Below are 23,134 nucleotides of genomic sequence, written 5' to 3' on the forward strand. Positions count from 1 at the left end.
TCGCTCCCACCCCCTCGGCCACCCCTCCGGGTGGGAGTCGCTTTGCCTTCCCCTGCGGTGCCCGGGGGTGTCTGCAGTTCACACGGGACCGACACTGCCGTTCTCGGTGCCAGATGGCCCGCGGGAGGCAGAGCCTGGCTCCCGGCGCTCCCCCCTCCCCTGCTTCCAGCTGCCGCCGTGGGATACGCGGACCTATTTTTATTTAGCTGGTGCTGACGGCTTGTGGTTAAATGATAAATGTTTTGCGTCGTGGCTTTTAGGTCGCAGGGTGTTTCTGCTGGACTCCCAAGTCTCTTCCGGCAGTATTTTGCCGCCTTTTTGGGGATGTTTTTTAATTAAATCGTTATGTGAAACAATAACTCAGGACTAGTAAATCAATCCGTCTATGTATCACTAGGAAAACTCTAACTTACAAAAGCGCCGGGGCAGCCTTTGCACTGCGTGGTGAGGTTTTAAATTGTAATTCCTGCGGCTTAAAAGGGATGCTTGTAACGGAAAGCATGTTTATATTTTCTGCTTAATAAACAGGTTCATGGTATTTCATGTTTCTTTTCGCTCTGGAGGTTATTGCATTTAAAAGTGTGCGCACAACTTCGTTTCCAACACCTACAAACCTGTAATTAAGGAGTGCCTCAGTATAGTGGGAATGAGATGGAAAGACAGTTCTTTGTCTTTAAATTCTTCTTTTCTCCCCAGATATGGCAATCCGCTTTAAGCACTCTGAATCCAAACCCCACGGACAGCTGTCCTCTCTACCTGAATTACGCCACTGTGGCCGCTTTGCCTTCCAGGGTCAGCCGGCACAATAGTCCATCTGCAGCTCAGTTCATCACCCGCCTGGTTAGAAATTGCCTTCCAGGAGGTGTCAACAGATGTATTGTTGTAAGTGGCAGTTTCAAAATGCTTCTGGTGAAACGTCTAGTATTTTCTCAACTTTTCAGGGTTTTAGCTGTATCCAAGGAGACTGGAGGTGGGCAGGTTTTATCAGTATGATGATACCGACATCTATAAGTGGTTTTGCACTGTCGCGTAAACAAGACGTAACTACAGTAGCTTATGCGTGCTCAAGCAGTTGGAGTGAAGGCTGGGTATGTATGGAATTTCTTCAGCTGGGAATGTCCATGCAAAGGGAGCTGGTACTGGCATTTTTCAAACTGAGATTTATGACATCAGCACGTGCTTTGGAAGATTGACGTAGCCTGCACGCAGGCTGCTGTGTCTGTATCGCTTAACCCATTGAAGGTGCCTGCCTTGGGTTACTCGGGTGAGTTTTAGGAGTCTTAATGCAAAATAATGCTCCAGTGTGAGTCCTTTGCACTTGGACTGCTTTGGTCATCTTCTGTATGAGCCTGATGAATTTGTATTTTGGTTTCTATGGCTCCTCCAGATTAATTCAGATTTCTAGGTGGTTGGCAAAAGCTCACGTAGTCGGTGTCAGTAACAAAATCTAATTATACTCTTTAGAGGGAAAACTTACTTGCCAGAGTAGTAACTCTATGTAGTTAACTTTGAAAATGTTTACCTCAAACTGCTTTTCATTGGTAATTTCTGTAACGAACTTCAGAAAAATATTCTACATGTTTAGAAGGTTTGGGTTAATATTAGCTGCATTCTCATGTCATTTCTGTATTTGTTTTGAGCACACACTGATGATTCCTGTGCTTTTTTCCTTGATCTGTAGGCCAGCCTGTGTTAATTGCACTATTATAATTAAAGTAGTCCAGCTCCCTTGTAAGAAACTAATTCCCACACAGTGAAGTCCAGCAGTGTAATTAATTTCCACGTGGGAAATTAACTGAACCAGTTCAGTGTGATGCTGTTCATACTGCCGCTCCATCCATGCAGGACGGGATGTAGGAGTCTGTTGAATCAGACTTTTTTTTCCCAACCCCTCTTCACCAATGACAGGTTACAGATCCTTTTAAACGTAGCCTTCCACATCCCTGATGTTGTCTGACTTGTTTGCCTTCTGGCTGGTGTTTCAGATGGTCTGTGAGCGGTCTGAAGTCTTCGCTTCTGCCTGCGCCTTGGCCAGGGCTTTCCCGTTGTTCACACATCGGTCCAGTGCATCGAGACGCACAGAGAAGAAAACTGTAACGGTAGAGTTTTTCCTTGTTGGACAAAACAATGGACCAATAGAAGTGGCAACACTTAAAGTAAGATTTTTGGTTTTTTCAGTTATCGTTTCCATTATTCCCTGAAATTTTTATTTCTTCAGTTTGTTGCATGCACAGGTACCTCTGTCTGAGGCCACATGTGGAATAGGTGTTGCATCTAAAGTAATAAATTATCCAAGGTCAGAGTTCCTTGGAATTGATCAGTTCACAACACCCCTGAGTAGAAACTTTGAACGTACTACTGCAGCAAAGGCTGAAGATGTTACTCAGAAAACGCCAAACAAGTATCACAAAGAAAATTTCTCTTATGTTTAGCATAGATGCAAATAGTATATTTTTAGCTGTTAATATTTCATTGCCTTGTGTGTGGGGGCTTCTCACTTTCCTTTACCTGGGCAAAATCTGCATGTGGCTGTGCTGGTGAATATCACAGTGAAGTCACTGGAAATTACTTATTCTGGGATCACATATGGGCTGTGCTATTTCTGTCTGATGTATCTCTTTGGCTGAGTTTTTCTAGCAGAACTGTAGCCAGAAACAAGACCCTAAGAAATGATACAGCTCGGAGATGAGCTATACATAAGAGTTAAGTATGTCTAAGTCATCTTTCAACAGGGGGTAATCAGACTGTTTCCCTTGCACCTGACTGTTACAGAGAGCAAACTCCACGTCAGGTAACTTTCAGTGTGCTAGGTCATTCCTTTTCTCGATCCTAACTTCAAAGCTATTCCAAGGTTTGCACTTGGACTGTTAGGCAAGTCCCTGTTCTATGCTTCAGTACAGATGGACGCTCACTCAGCTGATCAATCAGTGAGGTTATACAAATCACTCCACAATTTTGGCAATGGATTTGACAAAGGAGATTCTGTGATAGATAATTTTCGCAGAAAGAACTTCAAGGAGACAGTGTTGCTGTATCTGAAATTCACAGAATTGCAGCTGTAGTGGTGGTTTTTTTTTTCTTCCAGTATCTTTTCCTCCACACTTTGTCCTTACCCTACGCGCTGAATTGGCCACAGCAAATGATGCCAGGCCAGTTTTCAGCTAAGTGACAAAGACAGACGTGCTATGAGTACAACTGTCAATCACTCCGTTTTTCCGTGCCCCAAATCAGAAAAAGCATAAAAATGGTGTTAAAAACAGTTCCTGCAGATAGGTAGATTCCAAACCACTTGTGTTATTTATAACTGAAAAAAAAAAAAGCTGAAATGATTTCTGACTCCTGTTCTTCCCCTTGAAGTCAATGCCAAAGCTATTACTGGCTTTCTCCAAGCCAAGCTTTCACCCCTTAAATTCAACTAGCACCAGATAGCTCATGTGGAGCACGGAAGCGGCATTTGGTAGGATTGTTGTAGCTAAACCTTTCCCTTGGTATGTTGCTGTATTTTGCACTTACTGCATTGTCCAGGGTAGGTGAGGACTAGCAGGGATTGTCGCAGTTTTTCAAGGCACTTACTACAGGCTGCCAGTATTGAGGTTCTCTTGAGTACCCTGGATGCCAAACCCAGGCACAGCTTATTTTTATAAGTCATACTGTTTCCCTCAGACTTGACCTTTGGGTTACAGCACCTCCATTTACCTGCATGGCCTTGATGGTGAGTCACTCCAAACCTAGCTTGGCTCCTGAGGAGGTCCTTACCCCTTTAGGGGAAGTAAAGCAATCAAAAGTAATTGTAAGGAATTGGGCACCGTTCCAGAGCAAGCCAAGGTTTATGAGTCTGCTGGGATACGGAATGCCTAGAGTTCTTAGGCCAGTCTGGCCAAGCCAAACTGCAGATGCCTCAGCATGAATGACTGTACAACACATCAGATTTCTTTGAAACCCACCTTGACCCACCCGACTGCTGCGTGTGGTCTTCAGTGTAGTGTGGCTTGAACAAATTTCCTTCCACCTGGTCTTTCTGTTTCAAGTTGTCGATTCACAGGAGCTAAAAGTTGAAGTTCAGTGTCTGCTGCTCTCATTGTCCTTTTTGCCAGGAGGATCCCTCTTTAAGGAAGCAGCCTCGGCATGCTTGCTGTGGTCTCTTGGTTCTGTCCACCCTTGCTTAGATAAGTTTAGCTCCGTGCAGGTGAGGGTCAGTCCAGGTGTGGGTCAGTCCATTTTGCCACAGGAATAAGGAAACAGATGCATGCAGGTTTTACACCAATATAAAATACTCCATATTCCCCATGGGCCTGCCATATAGAATGTCGTATGGTAGCAATCGTCATTGCACTCAGCCGTTCTGCTTGCCACATAGAAACTTTGTGGCTTCTCATGTTGTAGGTTGTCATCTCTGCAGGTTTCCAACCCAAGCAGCCGACAAGCTCATTGGGACTTCCTGAACTGGCTTCCTTTTATCTTTCCTCCATCTCACATTACCTTCTTTGTCTCGCTTTGACAGTGAAGAAGGCTACTAATTTTGCAATATCAGTTCACTGTGGGAAGGAATACAGTTGCTTAGAAATTAAGAGCATAGGGACAAATAATTTAGGCATGACAAATACAAAAAATAATGGTTAGCTTGGTTGACGTTATTTAATACTCTACAACTGCCTATGACTGATTCCAGTTAAGCATTAATGTGCTCTAGAGGAACCACACATCTGGTGTAGGCTGCATAGGACTAAATGCAAAGCTGTGCAGAAAACCAGCCAAACCAAGGCCAGTTTTCAGGTGTCCTCACCTCTTTTCATAGTGTCTGGCAAGTGCTACGGAAGGAGTCAGGCTGGCTGCTCGAATCGTGGACACCCCATGCAATGAGATGAACACAGATAACTTCCTGGAGGTAGGTAATAACACCTGATGAGTAAGACTTACTAATTGTAAGTCTAGACTACAGAAGTAGTGTTGCTATCTCTTAGCAAAACCGGTATGTCAGCAGTGGGAAGCACATCAAAGAGCCTGTGCAAGGATGCTGAGGCTGTTTCTTTGGCCTTTATTATTTCGTAGAATTGCGCTAAGTTGGAAGGAGGCAGAGTGTACAGCTTGGGGTGAGGCACTGAGAGTCAGAAGACATGAGTTCTTGATTCTGTCACTGACACTGCAGGCTTTGCCAGTCCTAGTGTTGTCTGAAGCATGATGCTGATAAGGGTTTCTCAAATTATGAGGCAGAAATTGACATGTTTCCAAATGAATTTTATCATAAAGACCTGGAAAGTTGTTGAGAATGAAAATATTCCTGTCCTATTGCATCATGATCAGACGGAGTGAACAGCTGGCCTTTACCTCTGAAGATTTCTTTTATTGGCGAAGCTTAAAGGTCAGATTTGTGTTTCATGCCATAGTAAGTCAAGGATCTCTCAGTGGGATTAGGCCATTGGAAAACCAGCACCACTCCCAAAATTGTGAATGTTTGTATGTGTATGCCTGCAAAAGTCACGCAAAACCCTTATGTGGGTACCCATAAGTGTGGAAAGACACAAATGTGTCCTTCTGATGACTGACAATGTCCTTTTTCTTTTAATGATTAAGGAAATCAAAAAAGTTGGCAAGGATCTTGGGATTACTCCTACCATTATTCGGGATGAGGAGCTGAAAGAGAGAGGCTTTGGAGGTATATCTTGTTGAAAATCCAGCTTTTTCCCTAGCAGTTAATTGGAATGATTTGCCATCTCCATTGCAATGTTTTATTTGCATGTTTTGGAAACAGTTTGATTGCCCATAGTATTCCAAGATGTTTTACAGAAGATAGCCACAGTTCGCTCCCCAGAGTCTTTCTTCCCCACAGTGGTTTAATTCTCTTTTCCAGGTATTTACGGAGTTGGCAAGGCAGCTCTGCATCCTCCGGCCCTGGCAGTTCTCAGCCACACTCCAGATGGTGCTACACAGACCATCGCATGGGTGGGCAAAGGTATTGTGTATGACACTGGAGGACTCAGCATTAAGGGAAAGGTACAAAACCACTTGTTCTCCTGCTGCCTTTGCTTAGTGTTGTTTTCTGATGGAAACGATTCAGTTAATGTCTGTAGGAAACCGACGTTTATTGATTTGAGTAAGCACTTGATCTACTGTCATCCATATGGACACAGGGGAGAAGACCAGTTAGGATTGAAGGAACATTTTGCAGAGCACTTAAAGGGCAAAATATCAGGTAGCTATTTAAATATTGCCCGCTGCTAGGAGGAAGCAAGAAACAAACATGTTTAATTTCTGATTTTGGAGACATGTCCAAAACCCATTTGAGTTGGCCTCAGTACAAACCCTGTAAGCAACGTTTTTCTTTTCTTTTTTTTACTTTTCTAACAATTTAGCAGCAGAGGCTTCGTATTTTCTAGTTGTAAGGCAAGATCCACCAGTAAGCAGATGCACGTGTTCCATTACTGCTGAGCACTGTCAAGGCAGGAGTTAGAGAAGCATCAGAAATAGTAGTTTTAGCAGGCATTAAGTGAAATTCTCTTTTAAACTGAAAAATCCCCCAAACACCCAACCAAAAAAACTCTATGGTTCTGTTTAAACAGACTACTATGCCTGGAATGAAACGAGACTGTGGTGGAGCAGCTGCTATTTTGGGTGCCTTCAAAGCCACTGTAAAGCAAGTAAGTAAAATGTGTTAATTGATATCATGTATCCCAGCATTGCCAAGGAGCAGTCTGGCTTTTGGAGACATTCCCAGATAATGGGGCCAGTCTAATCCTGAAGTTCTGGCTATTAGTGATCTTGATCCACTCTGTTCTTTCTGCTATTTCAGGAAAATATTTCAGATCTTTACTGGGGTCTTGAGAATTGTGAGAAATTCTTTGAGTGCTAACTTTTTTTAAGAGTCTTTCTTGAATTTCAAGGTTTTCTGTGGACTGAGTGGTTTCTAGTTCCTTGAATCAGATTTATACCCGAGTGCTGATTTTGTTTAAGCTGTGGGATTTAGGGCAGCTGTCGTCCCCTTAGCAAAGAAGGGGATGGGTGACTCTGGGATATGAAGTCTGTCCATATTCCAAATCCCATGCCAGTTCTAATATTAACCTACTGGGGAAGTGGCAGCTCTAGTCTCATCAGGAGCTGCTTGTTGGTTTGCTCCTGTGGTCAGAAAGTAGTAAGGGAGCTTAGAGGAAGCCAGGTATTGAAATATGAAGAATTAAAAAAATGCATATTGCTCTTTAACAATGTGAATTGGGGAAAAGAAGTGGCTGCTGCCAATAAAACTCTGCCCTTTCCGCAAATCTAGTGACTGAGTCTTGCTGACAGAGCAGCTATTGCCTCCAAGGAGTATCCAAAGTTCAAAGAGCATTTACTGCTGCAGATTAATGCATAGACCTGACAGAAGCTTTGTCCAGGGGATGATCAGTGCCAAATTCCCATTTCTCAACAGTTTAGCTCTGTGCCTTGGCCCTAGCAGCATGTTTGATGTGGAAAGATTGTAAATTTACAGTTATCTGCAGAGACTTAAAATTGAAAACAGATTTGTGAGCTGCGTCTTAGGTTATGCGAAGCTAGTCATTTTGCCTAAGTCCTTCAGAAAGTTAGAGCTCACGTTTGCAGGGAGCAGGAGCTGGAACTTAGTGCTTTGGGAGTGTCTGGGAAAGGCAGGGATGTGGTGCCTTGTTTCAGTGATTCAGTCCCTGTTTCTGAAGTAGTTTTGTGTGTGATAATCTGCACTGAGAGAAGTTGCGTTGACAGTCGCAGCAGGTGTGAACGTGAGGGATCTGTCATTTCATACCCAATTACTGTAACAATGAGTAAACCAGCAGCAGGATGTTTGGACAAACTGAGCCTGAAGAAGCTGTCGTACCTCACAAGAGATCTGTGCCTCTATATGTGAAAACAAAAGAATGATCTCACTGCTTCATTTTACAACCTCATGTAAGACGACCTGTTCATGAAATCCCTACAGAAAATGCATTCAGATAGGCAGTGGAAAGAATTGTTACTGTTTCAAGACCTTTTTTTTTTAATGCTCTTAAGAATAATACAAAGCTGGAAGGGGTTTAAATTAGCTGTGCTTTGTCACAGAGATGGAAGTTGGAAACGTGTTAGTGTGCTGGGTTTGGCACTTGTGGGAAGAGGGGCAGAGGTTATTATCCATCTTCATAAAATATCTGCCTACGTGCTGCTCAGCGGTTTCACGATGTGATTTAAAAAGGCTTTGCATAGCAGTGTTAAGCAAGTGATTTTTCCTAGATAGATGCATCTCATCCATTGTGAGCTTTCCAACATGAGGAGAGAAAAACATTCTTTGACATTTTTTAAATCCTCCTTGTTCCTGCATGTTAGCATAGTGAATCCTGCTTTTAAAGAGCTACAGACAGTGCGATTCAGGAAAAGGCAGCTGATACTGGAAGCGGGTTTTCACTTTTTGACAGGAAGAGAAAAATTTGATGCAGTCCAGTGAGACTGTGAATAGAGCCGGGTTTTTGCTGCACAGACGGTGGGGAGAGAGCAAGAAGGTGGAAGGTTATCTCATCAACAGTCCTGTTTGCCCACTGGCTCGCTAGAAATTGCAGTTTTACTTGATGGCTCCTAGGTGCTGCCCGTTATTTTGAAAGGTTTTGATTGATGTGTTTGCCCTCTAGACCACAGAACGTGAGCTGATTTAGCAAGTCCAGATTTGTTCAGCTATGGACTTTTATCAAGAGATTAACAGTAAAACTGACCCTGGTTTCCCTAGAAATTTGGTGGTTTTAAGGATAGCTACCCCAGTTGAGGAGGAACTACGTTTTTATTTGTTACATGCTGCTGTCCCCCTTTGTGTTCCTAGGATCCCTCAAACACAACACAGCCATTGTATAAATAACAAAATCGTCATACATTTTAAAATATTCATAACCACAGAAGCACTTGAGTACCAAAGTAAATCAGAAGGGATATGCCCGAATAGAGGAGGCTGAGGAGAAAAAAAAAGCTTGAAAACGCCACGTGCATCCCAGCAGAATTGATACATTAAAAAAAAACCATCCACCCACCCAAAAAAAAAAAAAAAACAACACCCCAAACCCAAATTTGTCTTAGCCATGAATATTTTTGGTTTTACATGGAAAGAGGAAGGATAGATCCTGGTAGGGTATATCTGACCTGTGGTGTGGGTAGGATGCTGAAGGGCAGTGAGCTGTGTTGTTGGCAGCTGGGGGAGCCACTGAGAAACAGAGTACCACCACGTTCCAGGATTGCCCCAGTCACAGTCTGCCAGAGTTGTATGAAAAGTAGATGAGTGAAGCGTTGCATCTTTGGAGAGATATTCATCTTCCTGGAGCTGGCTGTAAGGAGCTAAACATGCTCTTCCCAGGGAATTGGGTTTGACTAAACATGACCCCCTCCAGCTGCATCTGCACACTGAGTATAAAAGGTGGTTTAATTTGGATACCTTGCCACTGAGAGAAGATTGTACTGATCATTGCTTAATTGACAAGAGATTTCTAGCTCCCTTCCCCATTTGTCTGTCACATGCGTATTAGGCTTTTATTCACTCCCCAGTGAGAACTCTAAAACCAGTATTAGATGCTACCTCTTCACCTCCTTTCCATAGCTCTTGGCCTCAGCTTCAAGAGATAAGACATTCCTCACAGTAATTAGTGGCAGCACAGTTAAGAAGTGTAATCCTTCATTGATTTCAGTCCCAATAAATTAGCTTGAGGTGAATCAAAAGCCATTTCTCTCCTATTGTTGTTACAGGGTTTTAAAGACAATCTTCATGCTGTTTTTTGTTTGGCTGAGAATGCAGTCGGACCACGTGCAACGAGACCTGATGACATTCATGTTCTTTACTCTGGAAAGTAAGATTGTGTCTAGCCTTTTCAGAGAAGCAATGAAAGGAAGCAGCATCTTTGATCCTGTTTGTCAAAGTACAATGCAGATTGTGAAGCTGTCCCTCATTAGCCTTCCCTAAATACTGATAATAGTATGTCAGACAGCCATTGTAGTGGGTTTCAAGTGTGTGTAGAGTTTCCTGTTGGGGATGTAAATACCCATCAAAATGCCTATCATGTATCATGAGCTGAAGTTTCCTTAAAGCACTCAGATTGAGGTGTTTTTCCCAGTACAACCAGTTTTCTGTGTCAATGGTCTCTCAGTTGCAGAGGCAGGCTACCACTGCGTAAGCATCTCTTCTTGCCTTAAGCAGAGTATGGTACCTCTTGGTATGGCAGCAGTTTGTAAAATCCCAGCTCAACATGTTAGGCATTATACAAGCCCCACAGGCAGACCCAACCATCAGGACAGTACTCTTTTAACCCTTTTCCACGTGTGCTCTGTCGGATGCTTGCAGCTGGATGATAAGCAGCCATACAGACTTGCAGAGTTAAGTGAGAATCATAGAATCATACAGTTGTTTTGGTTGGAAAGACCTTTAAGGTCATCAATTCCAACCATTAACCCAGCATTGCCAAGCCAACCCTAAACAATGTCCCTAAGCACCACGTCTACACGTCTTTCAAATCCCTCCCGGGGTGATGACTCCACCCCTTCCCTGGGCAGCCTGTTCCAACACCTGACAACCCTTTTGGTGAAGAAGTTTCTCCTAATACCCAAAAAGGAAAGCACCTTAGGTTTGAGTCTGCTTTCTCATCCAGTGTTCTAGTCCAGACAGATGAGTCTTAACTTCCAGCCTGAAGCAGTGTTGTATTAAATGCCCTCTCTTCTTCCTAGAACTGTGGAAATCAATAACACTGATGCAGAAGGTAGACTGATACTGGCTGATGGAGTAGCTTATGCATGCAAAGATCTGGGAGCGGATATCATTCTGGATATGGCCACTCTTACTGGAGCTCAGGTACTGATGCATACTGCTGGTGGACAGGGCTGCATCCTTTTGCTGCTTGCACATCATACACTTCTGTGCCTCCGTCCCACCAGTCTTTGGTGGAAGGTGGATACTGTGAACTATTATAGACGGTGGTTTCCAAAATTTGGGCAAAAGAATGTTGCCAACAGCAACCCCAGTGAACTGTAACTCTCTCTGTGCTGTGCAGTGAGTGTGTTACATCTATAACTGCATTACTCAAGCAGGGGTTTTTTTGTTCTTTTTGCAACTTTTATGCTCTCACATACTTGAATTAAAAATGGAATTCTTCTGATGACATTAGCAGCTGACGTAAGCGATGCAGTATTCAATGTCTGCAATTCAGTAGCTTTATAATCAGCAAAACTGATTTGATAATTGTGATGAGAAATGTTCTTGTCCATAAAATGGCTTACACTGTAAATCATGCACAGAATGACACAAAGGTACATGTTTAATGCTAATATTTTTGGAAGTCTCTTCCTGTTTTATAGAAGGTTATATTGGTGAGCAGTGATTCTTCTGGTCTAATTTTCTAGAAATTAATTGGTCTTCGTATCAGGAGGAGAAATGGTGGCACACTTCAGAAGCATCGATGTTGCATACATTGGTGTAAACATCAATCCTTTAAAAGTTTCCCATCACTGACCTACAGGAAAACTGATGTGATGGGTTGTGTATATTTGGAAGGATGCAACCTTTCCGGTGAATGAGGATATCATGTTCAGACTATTTGTGTGATTGACACACCTTGCTGGGGTATTGTCTGTGTGTTAGATGTTTTATTCAGAATTAACTGCTGCTTTCATTTTACTTCCAAGGATAAATAATTGTAAAGTGATACAGTTTGCTTGCCCAGTAACTATAAAGAGATATTTTTGTGGGACAGTGGTTTGAATAGGCCGGACAAATGCAGACTGTTTCACTGCAGAATGGAATTTCAGAAATTGTAAGATTCAGCAGTAGCTACAGTGTCTTTGTCTGCATTTCTAACACTACCTTCTTGTGGAGTAGTTTTGAGACTTACTTACTTGGTGTTTTTGTTAGATGAAAAGCAGCTGTTAGTGCTGAGGGGGAGTGGTGCAGAATTATCCTGCGTGGCGCAGGTAAGATGAATCCTTCCTGATTTTGTCTTGTACCTCGCTAGGGAATTGCTACAGGAAAGTATCATGCTGCTGTCCTTACCAACAGCGAAGAGTGGGAAAAGGCTTGTGTTAAAGCTGGCAGGAACTGTGGAGATTTGGTTCATCCTCTTGTGTATTGCCCTGAGCTCCACTTCAGTGAATTTACCTCTGCTGTAGCTGATATGAAGAACTCTGTGGCAGTAAGATTTTTTTTTTTCCTTTAAATTTCATTTGTTACATGAAAATGTGTGTTTTCTAGATAATGTGCTGGCCCGTTGATAGCTGGCTGAAAGCTCTTCACGAGGGCTGTAATCTGTTCGAAATTGGCCATATAATTACGGTCTTCAGGGCCTTTAACCCAGGGATTTTGCAGGCTGTGTCACTACACTGTATTTAATGTCAGTTGTAAACAGGGTAGCCTGCTGCAAAGGTCTCTTTGGGCTGCTTGCCGTTTAAGCGTGGCCCTAAGAAGAATGCTAAATTCCTGGATGCAGACTGTTTAAGAAGACGAGCATTCCTTAGATCGTGTATCACCAACAAAGACAGTGACTGGGAACTCAGACACCAGGAAATTGAGGGCAGAGGCCTCGGGGATGGCTGCAGCTGCTTTTGCTGTGTTTGAAAGTGACAGTGTGTGCTAGTTCTGAAAAGACTGCAGAAAGGAACTTGGGCAGAAGAGGAATTGGGCAGGGCTGGACTGCTAGCAGAGATTGAGTTAAAGGATTTACAGTGTAGTTTGTTTGCAAGACCAACTTTGGGGGCCATTCATTAAGCTCTGAACTAGATTTGCACAACTGTCTTTTCTGTAGGCCAGAATAAAACACTGACGCTTTCTTTTCTTGCAAGACCATTTTTTTTTTCAACAATTTTTATTACTTCTCCAGGATCGAGACAATACTCCAAGCTCCTGCGCGGGGCTCTTCATTGCTTCTCACATTGGCTTCGACTGGCCTGGGGTCTGGGTCCATATAGACATTGCTGCGCCTGTTCATGCGGTGAGTATGTTCACAGGACTTCTGACATCTTCATAGAATCACAGAATGGTTAGGGTGGGAAGGGACCTTAAAGATCATCTAGTTCCAACCCCCCTGCCATGGGCAGGGACACCTTGCACTAGACCAGGTTGCTCCAAGCCTCATCCAGCCTGGCCTTGAAGACATCCAGGGATGGGGCCTCCACAACATCTCTGGGCAACCTGTTCCAGTGCCTCACTACCCTCTCCGTGCTCTTCCTGGGCAAGCAAGCTGGGTAAAGAAAACTGCTTGTGTCTGCAGATACTCTGAATTCTGTGCCATCAAGTTCAAAGTGAGAGAATTGGGTGGAGAAGAGTACTTTTGAAGAGTATTGACTCGTCGTTTGTTTTGGGAATTTCTTTGTTAGCTTCATCATATTTTTCATTTTGGTTTTAGAATATTCTAACGGTTACTTTAGTCAGCAACATCTTTTATCACTGTAAACCTCAACAGCTTGGCCACATTCGGGTCATGGCAGCAACCCCAGCCTGCCATTTTCACCCGTATTGTTTTACAGTGATTGACCAGGGTTGATCATCCTGCCTGCTGACCTGCAGCAGAGAAAACAAATGTTTCCTCTCGAAGGTTTCGCCTCCTGCTTTTGGAACTCGTGTATATTCTTTCTCCCTAAAACCCAAGCCAATCTCCTCCCCCATCTCCTTTTTTTTTTTTTAACCCAACAATGGTGGTGTAAATCCACCCTGGAGCAGTGTGAGCTCCGTTCTCATGTGAATCAGCCGGACTGTTGGTTTCCCCTAACCAACAGCTGCCTGAATAGAGACATGCCAACAGCAGTGAGGCTACCAGGGCCCAAGCTGAGCAGGCCTGCCAGCGAGCGTTCGCCGTGGCTGTGAGCCATCGCTGCCGGCGTGAGTCGATAGGGTAAAACGCGATTCAGAAGATCCAACTCTTGTGTGGTTTGTGCTTTTGTTTTTCTAGGGTGAACGAGCCACTGGCTATGGCGTAGCTTTGTTGCTGTCCCTGTTTGGAGGAGCATCTGAAGATCCTTTGCTTAACATGGTGTCCCCTCTAGGGTGCAATGGAGACTCTCCTGCCGAAGATATGGAGAGGGATTCCAAAAGGCGGCGCCTGGTTTAACGTGTCCTGGCCCTGCGTGACGGGGTGCGGGGGTTACCTCACTTTGCACTGATTCATTCTCAAGCAATGAAAATGTCACACGTTGGAAATGGCCATTTTTTTTTTTACTATCATTGTCTCTGATAAAAACAGCCTGATTTCTTGAGTTTTTTTTTAAATTATTGGTGCACACAGTTGCTGAACAATACCAGTGGTGCAGAGTCCAGGCTCAACTAACTGTTTCAGGAAGAGGGCGCATCCTCCTCTGAGCTCCTCGCAAACCCTAACTAAGTGCATTGATGCATGAGAAGCTCTCTCTAGTCTGAAGAAGCAACTGCAGTTATTGCTTACAAAGCCTTCTGAATTTCTTGTTATATGGGAGGTTTTAGGAGACATTTCTGCCAGCCCCACTACAGTTTGGAACACAGGAGGAGGAAAAAGACCTCTAGACTTGGCTTGTTCAGTGACAGTGTAGCTTAGCAGCAAAGGAGGTGTAATGAGAAAAGGCCTATAGTTTTATTAAGGTGCTGTTCCCGCATGTTTAATGTTTTTCTGACCAGTAAAATCAGCAAGAGTGGTCCAGAACGTATCTCTACATAAATCTTTCACGTACAAATTACAGAATGTATTCATGTTTAATGAGGAAAAAAACCAGAGGGACTGTGATTGAGTAAAATCGGTTTACAAAGCAGAGTGGCTTCTTGCCACTTAATAAATTTATTATTATTAAAGCAGCTTACATATCCCATGTGGTGTTTCATGTGTTATTTACATTTCTGAGAACACTGAGTGCTCCAGAAGTTTGTGTGCTACATCGTTGCTCTGGTCAAATTCCTTTTCCCAGTGCTCAGGCAGCTGAAAACAGACCTAAGAGAGCAACAGCCTGCGCTTGGCGGTTGGGGCAGTTCTGAAGAACTGGTTGCCTTTGATTCGGGAGTAATCAGGGATGCACAGCTTTAGTTTGTGTCAGCCAGCCTCAGGGAGCGTACAGGCGCTGGTGTGGCTCGGACACCCACGGGAAATGATGGGTACAGTTTGTGGAACGGCGGTGGCAGCGCTGGGAACGCGGTGACCGAGTTTTAATCAGTGCTCGTCCCGGCCCAGCGGTTCACGCATCAGCCTTTGGAACCCTTTCTTGGCTCAACCCAGGGCGTTGATGGTGAAAAATCCCACCCAGCACACACTTTTGGCTGCTTTGCAGATAAAGTCAAGCCGAGTTGTGATGAATTACACCTTTCCCTGGGTCGGAGGTGATCTCTGGAGAGAACTGGTGCGAGGTTTTAGATGAAGTTCCAACAATGAGGTACACATCTGGTTTAGGCATGAGTCTTTTGATGAAAGACTTCATGGAAAGCTTAGCGCAGAAGGGAGAAGAAACAACATTTTTCATTTTGATTTTGTGGCTATATTTGATTCTTAGGCAGAATGTAATTTTAAAAGAAGAAAAAGCACTTCATTACTTCCTCCGTTTGCTTTTCCCTCGCTGTTCTGGTTCCCTGATCTACTTGACCAGAGATTGAAGAGATCTGTATATAAATGAGTTCTGCCTTCGCTCATTCTAGACACTCCGTACACAGCGCTACCTGGTACCAAAAGCTGTTGTGGGGAATGTGTTGATGAGGAGTTATTTTCATTACCGACTCTGTCTGACCACTGAAGCGAATGGCAAAATGGTCTCATGTCAGTGCTCTGATACCGAGTCTTCAACCTCCATCCTCTAGAAACACTCTTCAAATTAATCCATTCTAATGGTGAAATTCAGTGTTTTGCCAAATGAGGCAGATTTTTACATAAAAAGTAGCCTGTGGGTTTGTGGCATAAGGCTAAATTCTATCCACTTGAATGCAGCAAGCCCAGATAAAGGAGAAATTAGATTTTGGTGACTGATTATCATATTCTTCAATTTTGCTGTGTCTCAAAGCCTATCATTCTGCTGGATTTAATTTGGAAGGCACTTCATAGGAGCCATCGTTAAGAAGAAATACCTAATAGTAAGAAAATCTACTATGAAATACCTGAAAAGCAAACAGAATAAGTATTTCAGAAATCAAAAACTGAAAACCAGCTTAAGTTTGTTCAAGCAGGGTAAAATAAATCAGTCCAACACCGAATAGTAAAAAGGTCTGATGTCTCCTCTGCTTCAGAGAAACAAAAAACAAATCAAGGTGCTATTCTGTTTTCCAGTTCTGTAATAAAATCTTGCTGTTCCCGATGTACATCATCATTTCCTTCTGTTCAGATAAGAGGTCTGTTCTCTAGAGCAGGAGCTTAGGACCTACCCAGCACACTGTGAGCTGGATTTCCCAAATAAATGGTTCCCTTTCTTCTGTGTTTCACAGAGCTTGCACTGGCACACTTCCTGTTAAGCTCACAGCGTTTCTTAACAAGTAGAACTTTAATTCCTTTGAGACCCACCACCTGGATTTACTTACCGGCTTCCAGGCACTGGGCAATTTTAACTTCTGCTGCAGCCTTTGCCCTGAAGTATCGCGGTCTGAGACCTGGGAGCAATCTACAGTGGGGGACATCCCAAAATTGCCTTAGAAGTAGCAGGTACTCGGTGTCAGAAATGAGCACGTGGGATACCCACATACTACGGCCACGCATAAAACTCTGTTAGGTCCTGGGTCCTCCAGGCTGCGGCGTACCCTGGACCAACCCGTGGAGGTACCAGAGCTGCACAGGGCTCAGCGAGTTGCTGAAGACCACCTCCGTATCTGAGCAGAGAACTGAAACATGGGGGCTCCCAAGCTCCAGGATCCCAGATGTCCCCCCACTCCTCAGCCACTGAGCCACCACAGGAGATGGAGCAGAGTCACGCAGGACCGGATGCCTAGCTGCAGAAGCAACACAAAGCCAGGGAAGTGCCTCTCCAGGTTGTTTTCTAGGAATTAGACCTTAAACTACTACAGCTGTGGGCCCAGCGCTTTTAAGAGGAGGTCGACAGTTAGGCACAAGCTAGTGTGCTCCTTCAGGAGACCTCGGAGCTGTGCTGCTGTTACCTGAGGAAGCTGACGTGGGCAGCAGGTGAGTTGGCGAGCTCCTCTGCCTTGGGGGGCTGATGGGTGACCTGCGCTCACGTGTCTCGGGTTCTTGGACGGCACTTAGGGGTGAAGGGCGCAGTGGTTTGTTGGGTCATTTTATGCTGCTTGAGTAAAAGGGATCAGCGTCCTCTGCTGAGAGCTCATGGCAAGGGATGTTGGAGTCTGACAGGGTGCACTAAGTGCAGCCTTTACAGCGCCCGAGCTACGTGTAGCTTGAGGAGGAGAATTAGCCTAGTCCCTTACCAGAAATACAGAGAAAAAAGCTATTCCGGAGGATACTGTGGGCTGACTGCCAACGAGGGCAGTTTCCCACTGACTGCAGCAAGCCCTGGGTTGGTGGGAGTTTGCAAATAACCTCCTCCTGCATCTGGGACAGCATTTACTGAGGCCAACAAAATCTGTGATGTTGGAATGCAGAAAGAAACCGAAGTGGGACTCGCTGCATCCAGAGTTCTCCTCCTCCCTGACCTTTCTTGCCGTTTTCCTTCCTGCAGCTTTATGTGTGGGACTGCACAGCCTTTGGTTAACATTAAGGTGATGCGTTCAAGTCTCGTAGCTGTTGAGTTTTGAACTTGCAGTTGTGTGTCGTGCTTCGTCAGAGGAACCCCTTTCCTTGTAACCGCTCCGTGTGAGGAGTCCAGGGATGTCCAGGCTGGCTGGTCACCCCTGCCTCGGACTCAGGAAGTGGCACAGGGAGCAAAGGAGGGCATGCAGTACAGATCAGTACGAGCCTGCGTTCGGCATTTCGCCATCGCTTTCCTGCCCCGTAGGCTGAGGATATTTCTGCAAAGAAAGAGAGTTTTAGTTAATCTGCCGCAGCTGTTTCAGTTTTCCTGAGAAGGGATTGCACAACAGGAGTCGCTCACCTTCTTGGTGTCTCTCCAGCCTTTCATAACGAAAATGTTAGCATATAAATCATCTAAACAGATCCAGCGAGAGGTCTGAGGTTGCATTATTCCAGAGCCACCGTGGTTCCCTTTGGGTGTGTTGGACTTCATTCACCTGTAGCTTCTGGGTTGAATTCTGCTGGGTGGCTGAGCCATGCGGGGTGTCTGGGGGGGGATCATAGGCACCTACTGCTTTCTTTAGGCACAGTGTGAGAGGGGGAGGCATGGAAATCCTGTCCTGTTTGTAATTTGGACAGAATTTTGGATGAAGTGGCTTCTTGAAAAACAGTCCTTGGGACATGAAGTCAAGCACCTGTATTCCAGGACTGTTCTAGGAGTCAGGTTGTCTGTTTATCTTCTAGTGCCCATGTACAAAACTACTATTAATCGTGTTTGCTCCAGCAGCAGCTAAGGACTTGCTAAAAAGGCAAGAAAACGGTCCTTTTGTACTTCACCGCACTGAATCGGGAGCTGCACAAAGCCACACTAGCCAATCCAACTGAGATTTCTCCACTTGTGTGTGAAAGGGATGGAATGAATGCATCTCGTTCCCTGGTCCCCATTGTGGTTTGTGTCCTGGAAATTCTGTTGCCTTGATGTGTGATGACTTCTAGGCTCCAAATGGGCAAGTAACGTTTTGGGTTTTTTTTTTTTCTTTTTCAAAAACTGCACTGCAAGGTTGTTTTTTTTTTCCTTTTTCCCTTTCATGTTTTCTTTCAAATGCTCCCCTTACACAAAAGCCACAGAGTTCCAGGCAGCGTCCACCCATATGAAACCAGACAGTTTTTTCCATAATCTTTTTATAGATTTGATAATATTTAACTCAGCATGTATTAAAAATGTATGGAGTACATAAAATACATTATAAATGTCACCAAACAGGCCAATGGCTTTTTAATATCACTGCCGCAAGACGGCATTTCAACCTATTTCCTGTCTGGATCCATTCCAGTGGCAATTCCAGGAGGGGAATATATTTAGTCTATATTTACTTAGTCTGTATAACTTTCAGTTAGTGTCTTTGGCTCATCCCGAGGCCATGCTATTTTGGGATGATTTATACAATATTTACATTAAATTCTGCTAATATTTCCTAGCCTCTTGAAGTCGGATTACACTATTTACATCTCAAAGGCCCAAGCTGGAGGAATAAGCAGCTGTTCCAGGCACCAGAGAGAATTTAGTGTAGGGGCGGCTGCCAGCAATGAGACCATGTGTCTGAAATACTCGCAGAGGAACTATTTAGAGTTGGACCAGTCCTCCATGGAGGAAAGGGGAAGGCTTGCCACAGCAGAAAGAAACGTGGTTGGTATATAGGGGTCAGACAACAGCATTCAGATGTTGTTCTCATTTTCTGCAAATAATTTCTGGTACACTTTCCATCAGTTGCAAACATCCCGAGCTAAACCACGGCAGGACTGTCCTGTGGGCAGGACTGGGCTTGCAGTTTTCATGCTCTGTTGTACAACAAACACTGAATGTCACTGCTGTGCTTACCACCGAAAAAAAGAGTTGATGCCATTGTACCTCTGTCAGAACGCTGCCTAGGACCAGGCTGGGCCATGGCCATGCTTGGTCTGACTGTCAGACAAACTGAAATGGGTGCATTTGACCAAGAACCAAAGCTGAGCCACATGGTTTCTGTTAAACCTCCTGGAAATGAGCAGAGCGTAGGATTTGCTGGAGTATTTTAAAGGATAAAAACGTGACGACTTGCAAGTAACAGATTTGATCTCTTCGTTAAGGCTGAATGAAAAAGCAGGCAGACAAAGAAGAGTGGCTGTGGATCAGAGGAAATTCCCATCATGCCACTAGTGGTAGAGCAAAGCAGCCAGCGCACGGGAACAAAGTGTGTCTCCTATTCAGGCCTCTCCGTGATGTGGACAGTGGTGCATAGGTGTGTCATTTAGCCTTTTACAAAGCTGAGACACAGATCTTATATTGACCCTCAAATCAAAGTTTGGATGCTGAGGCCATATTCCTTAGAGCAGAAAAGTAAATTTTTGGATTTATAACACATACTCAGCAACCCTTAATTTAACTGCAAATGTGCGTCGGAGTTAAGAAAAATCCTTTCCATAAATATGAAAATTTACCTTCAGGATTGACCTGTGAAATAGCAAAGCAAGCAGCTGGATGAGATCAAAGTGCACATAGCCTGTCACCTTCTCATTCCCAACAATATTTGGCAGAACTCATAGTTTTTCTGCATTGATGGCACAATGCAATTTAGTGGTCCAGAGGAAAAAATCCAAACTGTGAAACAACTACTGTTATCTAAAGAGGGGGAAAGTAATAAAAAAAAAAAAAAAGCTGGAATTTTGGACTATAATTATTTTCAGAGGAATCTGCAGCCCTTTCAAGTATAGGGGGTTGTTCCAACAGACATTCTTAATGGTTTGAAACTCTGGAGAACAAGTCTTGCTCTGAAAGCCAGTGGAACTTCAGGGTGGATAAATATTTTCCCTTTTTACTCGATTTAGTTCTCATTTTCAAGTCAATTAATTGTCTACAGTTCATGAACAAAATGTTTTAATTCTTATATCCCTGCTAATCCATTTTAACATTGGTCCTAAAGGACATTCATTGTACTTTAAAAATGGCTTGTTTGCAAAGTTACTTCAGTACTAAGAAAAACTTTAGCAGTAGTAAGAAAAACGTACCTGTCTATGAATTATAGCTGTCATCCCAAAGCATTTTGTTGGCCTTGGAACAGATAGAATGACCCAGGGTAAAAAAAAATGGGCAGAACCAGAGTGAGAGTGGAAGGAGAAATCCTGTGATTCAGAATAATCACGAAATAGCAAAGTCTTTCTGACTTGGACACCACAGCACTGTGCAAAGCGAAGCACAGCTTTACAGCACAAGGCAGACTGATCCAGCTTCTCTGACTCCTCCAGTTCATTGTCATGAAATATCCTGAACCATCTGCAGGGTGGGGTTCAAATGTATCATTTTGATTTTCTAGGAAAAAAGGGTTTGAGGCTGCTAAACAGCTTTTTTACCCCAGACGATTAAATAAATCAGACCAGGGAATGGCATAATGGAACCTCTTGAAAACTGCAGGTGTGAGTTGGTAACAGCATGTTAAACAACTCTTTCATTAAAGCTTTTGCTGACTCAGTCACCGATAATCACAGCCCAAGATGCTAGACTGATGCCAGCCTGATGTATAGGTACTTGCAGGATATGAGTTCAATTGTCTAAATTGCACCAGCGCAGTAACCCCCCAAGCTCCAAAGGTGTGTTCACGCTTACACATCAAACAGGGCACTCGACGTTGCCAGATTACTTCGGTCAAAAGTTTAGTTTTATTTAAAAGGTCATAGAGACACTGTACAGGGGAAAACGAGCATCGGTCCCCGCACGCGGCACCGCGGCAGCGGCTGCAGCCCCGACATGCAGACACGCAGCCGGCACTCGCCCTCTGTCCGGGCAGCCGTGCCTGTTCAGGACAACCGATTCACTCCGTCCTTTTGGTCCATAGGTGATTCAAGTCCTTCTTGGAGGGCTGGAAACTATTAAGTGCTATTATTACTTCTTTAAGATGCCTTGCACTGATCACAGATGGGTTTCTGTGAAGTTTTTCTTGCCTGTTCAGAAACAGTTCGCTGGCAGGAACTTCATTTAATGGCCTGCCTGCATCTTCCCTCCTCTGAAGTGATGGGGAACAGAGATGATCTGCAGCAGCTAATGAACAGTTTTCCAGGCTGGGAAACTGAGCCGAGGCAGCAGGTGAAGGATTCATCTCTGGCATCATGCCTTTGATGCTGTCTTCAGCTTTCATCTTCTCTGCCGCTTCATCTCCACTTACGTCTTCGGCATCGTGGCTCAAAAGTGTTCTTTTGAGCATCTCTGATCCTGTCAGAAAGAAAGATGAATAGACAGTGATAATTCTGGACCGATATAACGGAGAGCTCTTGCCCAGTGGCAAACGTCTTGCCCGTGCTACCCTCTGCCCTGGGTCCTCCTCCTCTTCTCGCTCAGCCTCAGAGAGGTAATAATCACCAGGGCAAATCACTGAAACCGTCTGAGAAACAGTGGAGTTGAGTTGCATGGATGATTTAGACAATTCTCCTCAAAATCCAGAGGGACTGTGCCTGTAAATCCTGCCTGCACTGTTGGACATCAGTGCACACATTTAACTTGTGTTTAAATAAGATATGTATTTTAGTACGAGTTAACTGTGGCGTAATGGAACATATGGTTAATGTTTTTATTCTCTTTATTAGCATTTCAAATGTAATTTTAATATAGTTTATGGCAGTTATTGAGCTCTAAATAGGAACATCTGGAAAGAAAATAATTATCCCCGCTCACTGAAGTATGTTGGGCAACAGGAGCGTTTGGGAGGGACAGAGTAGAAAATCGTACACATCTCGCTCAAATACTTCTGCTCTCCTGAAGTGAGGGCAGCTCTCGGTGCAGCTATTGGAGAGCAGCGGGGTTTTGCTTCCGCAAGTCGTGGCTGTGGAGGCTGGGTTGTTTCCTCTTCTACACCCCATCTTCCCTACTAGTAATGGCTCCTTGGCTTTTAACTTCCCCCGGGTGGGGTTCAGCCAGGGCTGCCTCCATTTCTTTTTGCCATCATTTTTCTGCAGAATCCAAGGACAGAGACACACCATGATGCTGCTGTGTCACCTGCATCCTGGAGATGCTGCTCTTTCTCTGGTGGGATCACAGGACTAGCATTCACTTCAAACTCTCATGTTTCTTCTGTCTTTGGTTAGTTTCATCCTTATGGTTGAAAACAAAGTTAAGGCAATCACTGCTCTAAATCAGGTGTTCGCTTGACCTGAACTCAATGTCTTACAAACACTGTCCTTGTGACACTTCTGCAGCATACAGTCTGCAATTTCAGTGCTACAGAAATGACCAGAAAACTCAGATTTTACTTAGAAAGTACTTAAGAAACGAGAAATCTTTTTTTTAAGACTATTTTTTTTCCAACTAGTCAAATACTTTTATTCTATTGTATTTCACAACATTTTTGATTTCACGTCAAACCAGCCCTAACAAATAAATCCAGATTTCAAATCTGGAAGTATTTTTCCCAAAGACTTTAGGTTCAGACCAAAGCTAAAGAGACACTGGCTGTAGGTCTGGTGTTTAAAATGCCAGCCATTTGTTTGTTTCGAGCATTCACATTCACACACATGACTTTCTTCCCCATCTGACTGTCACA

General features: G+C 44.0%; 1 protein-coding gene across 1 annotated transcript; it reads left to right on the plus strand.

Moving 5' to 3' along the window:
* Positions 1 to 696: 696 nt before the first annotated feature.
* Positions 697 to 14,218, plus strand: NPEPL1 (aminopeptidase-like 1; the record flags this gene model as incomplete). The annotated part of the gene is made up of 11 exons (XM_010161407.1): positions 697 to 882; positions 1,986 to 2,156; positions 4,796 to 4,885; positions 5,572 to 5,653; positions 5,849 to 5,991; positions 6,558 to 6,635; positions 9,700 to 9,800; positions 10,672 to 10,795; positions 11,952 to 12,128; positions 12,813 to 12,923; positions 13,881 to 14,218. Coding segments are annotated over 11 exons (1,422 nt in total), but the record flags the coding sequence as incomplete, so codon positions are not given.
* Positions 14,219 to 23,134: the final 8,916 nt, after the last annotated feature.

The sequence above is a fragment of the Eurypyga helias genome, unplaced genomic scaffold (assembly GCF_000690775.1).
Source record: "Eurypyga helias isolate BGI_N326 unplaced genomic scaffold, ASM69077v1 scaffold35140, whole genome shotgun sequence".
NCBI lineage: Eukaryota > Metazoa > Chordata > Aves > Eurypygiformes > Eurypygidae > Eurypyga > Eurypyga helias.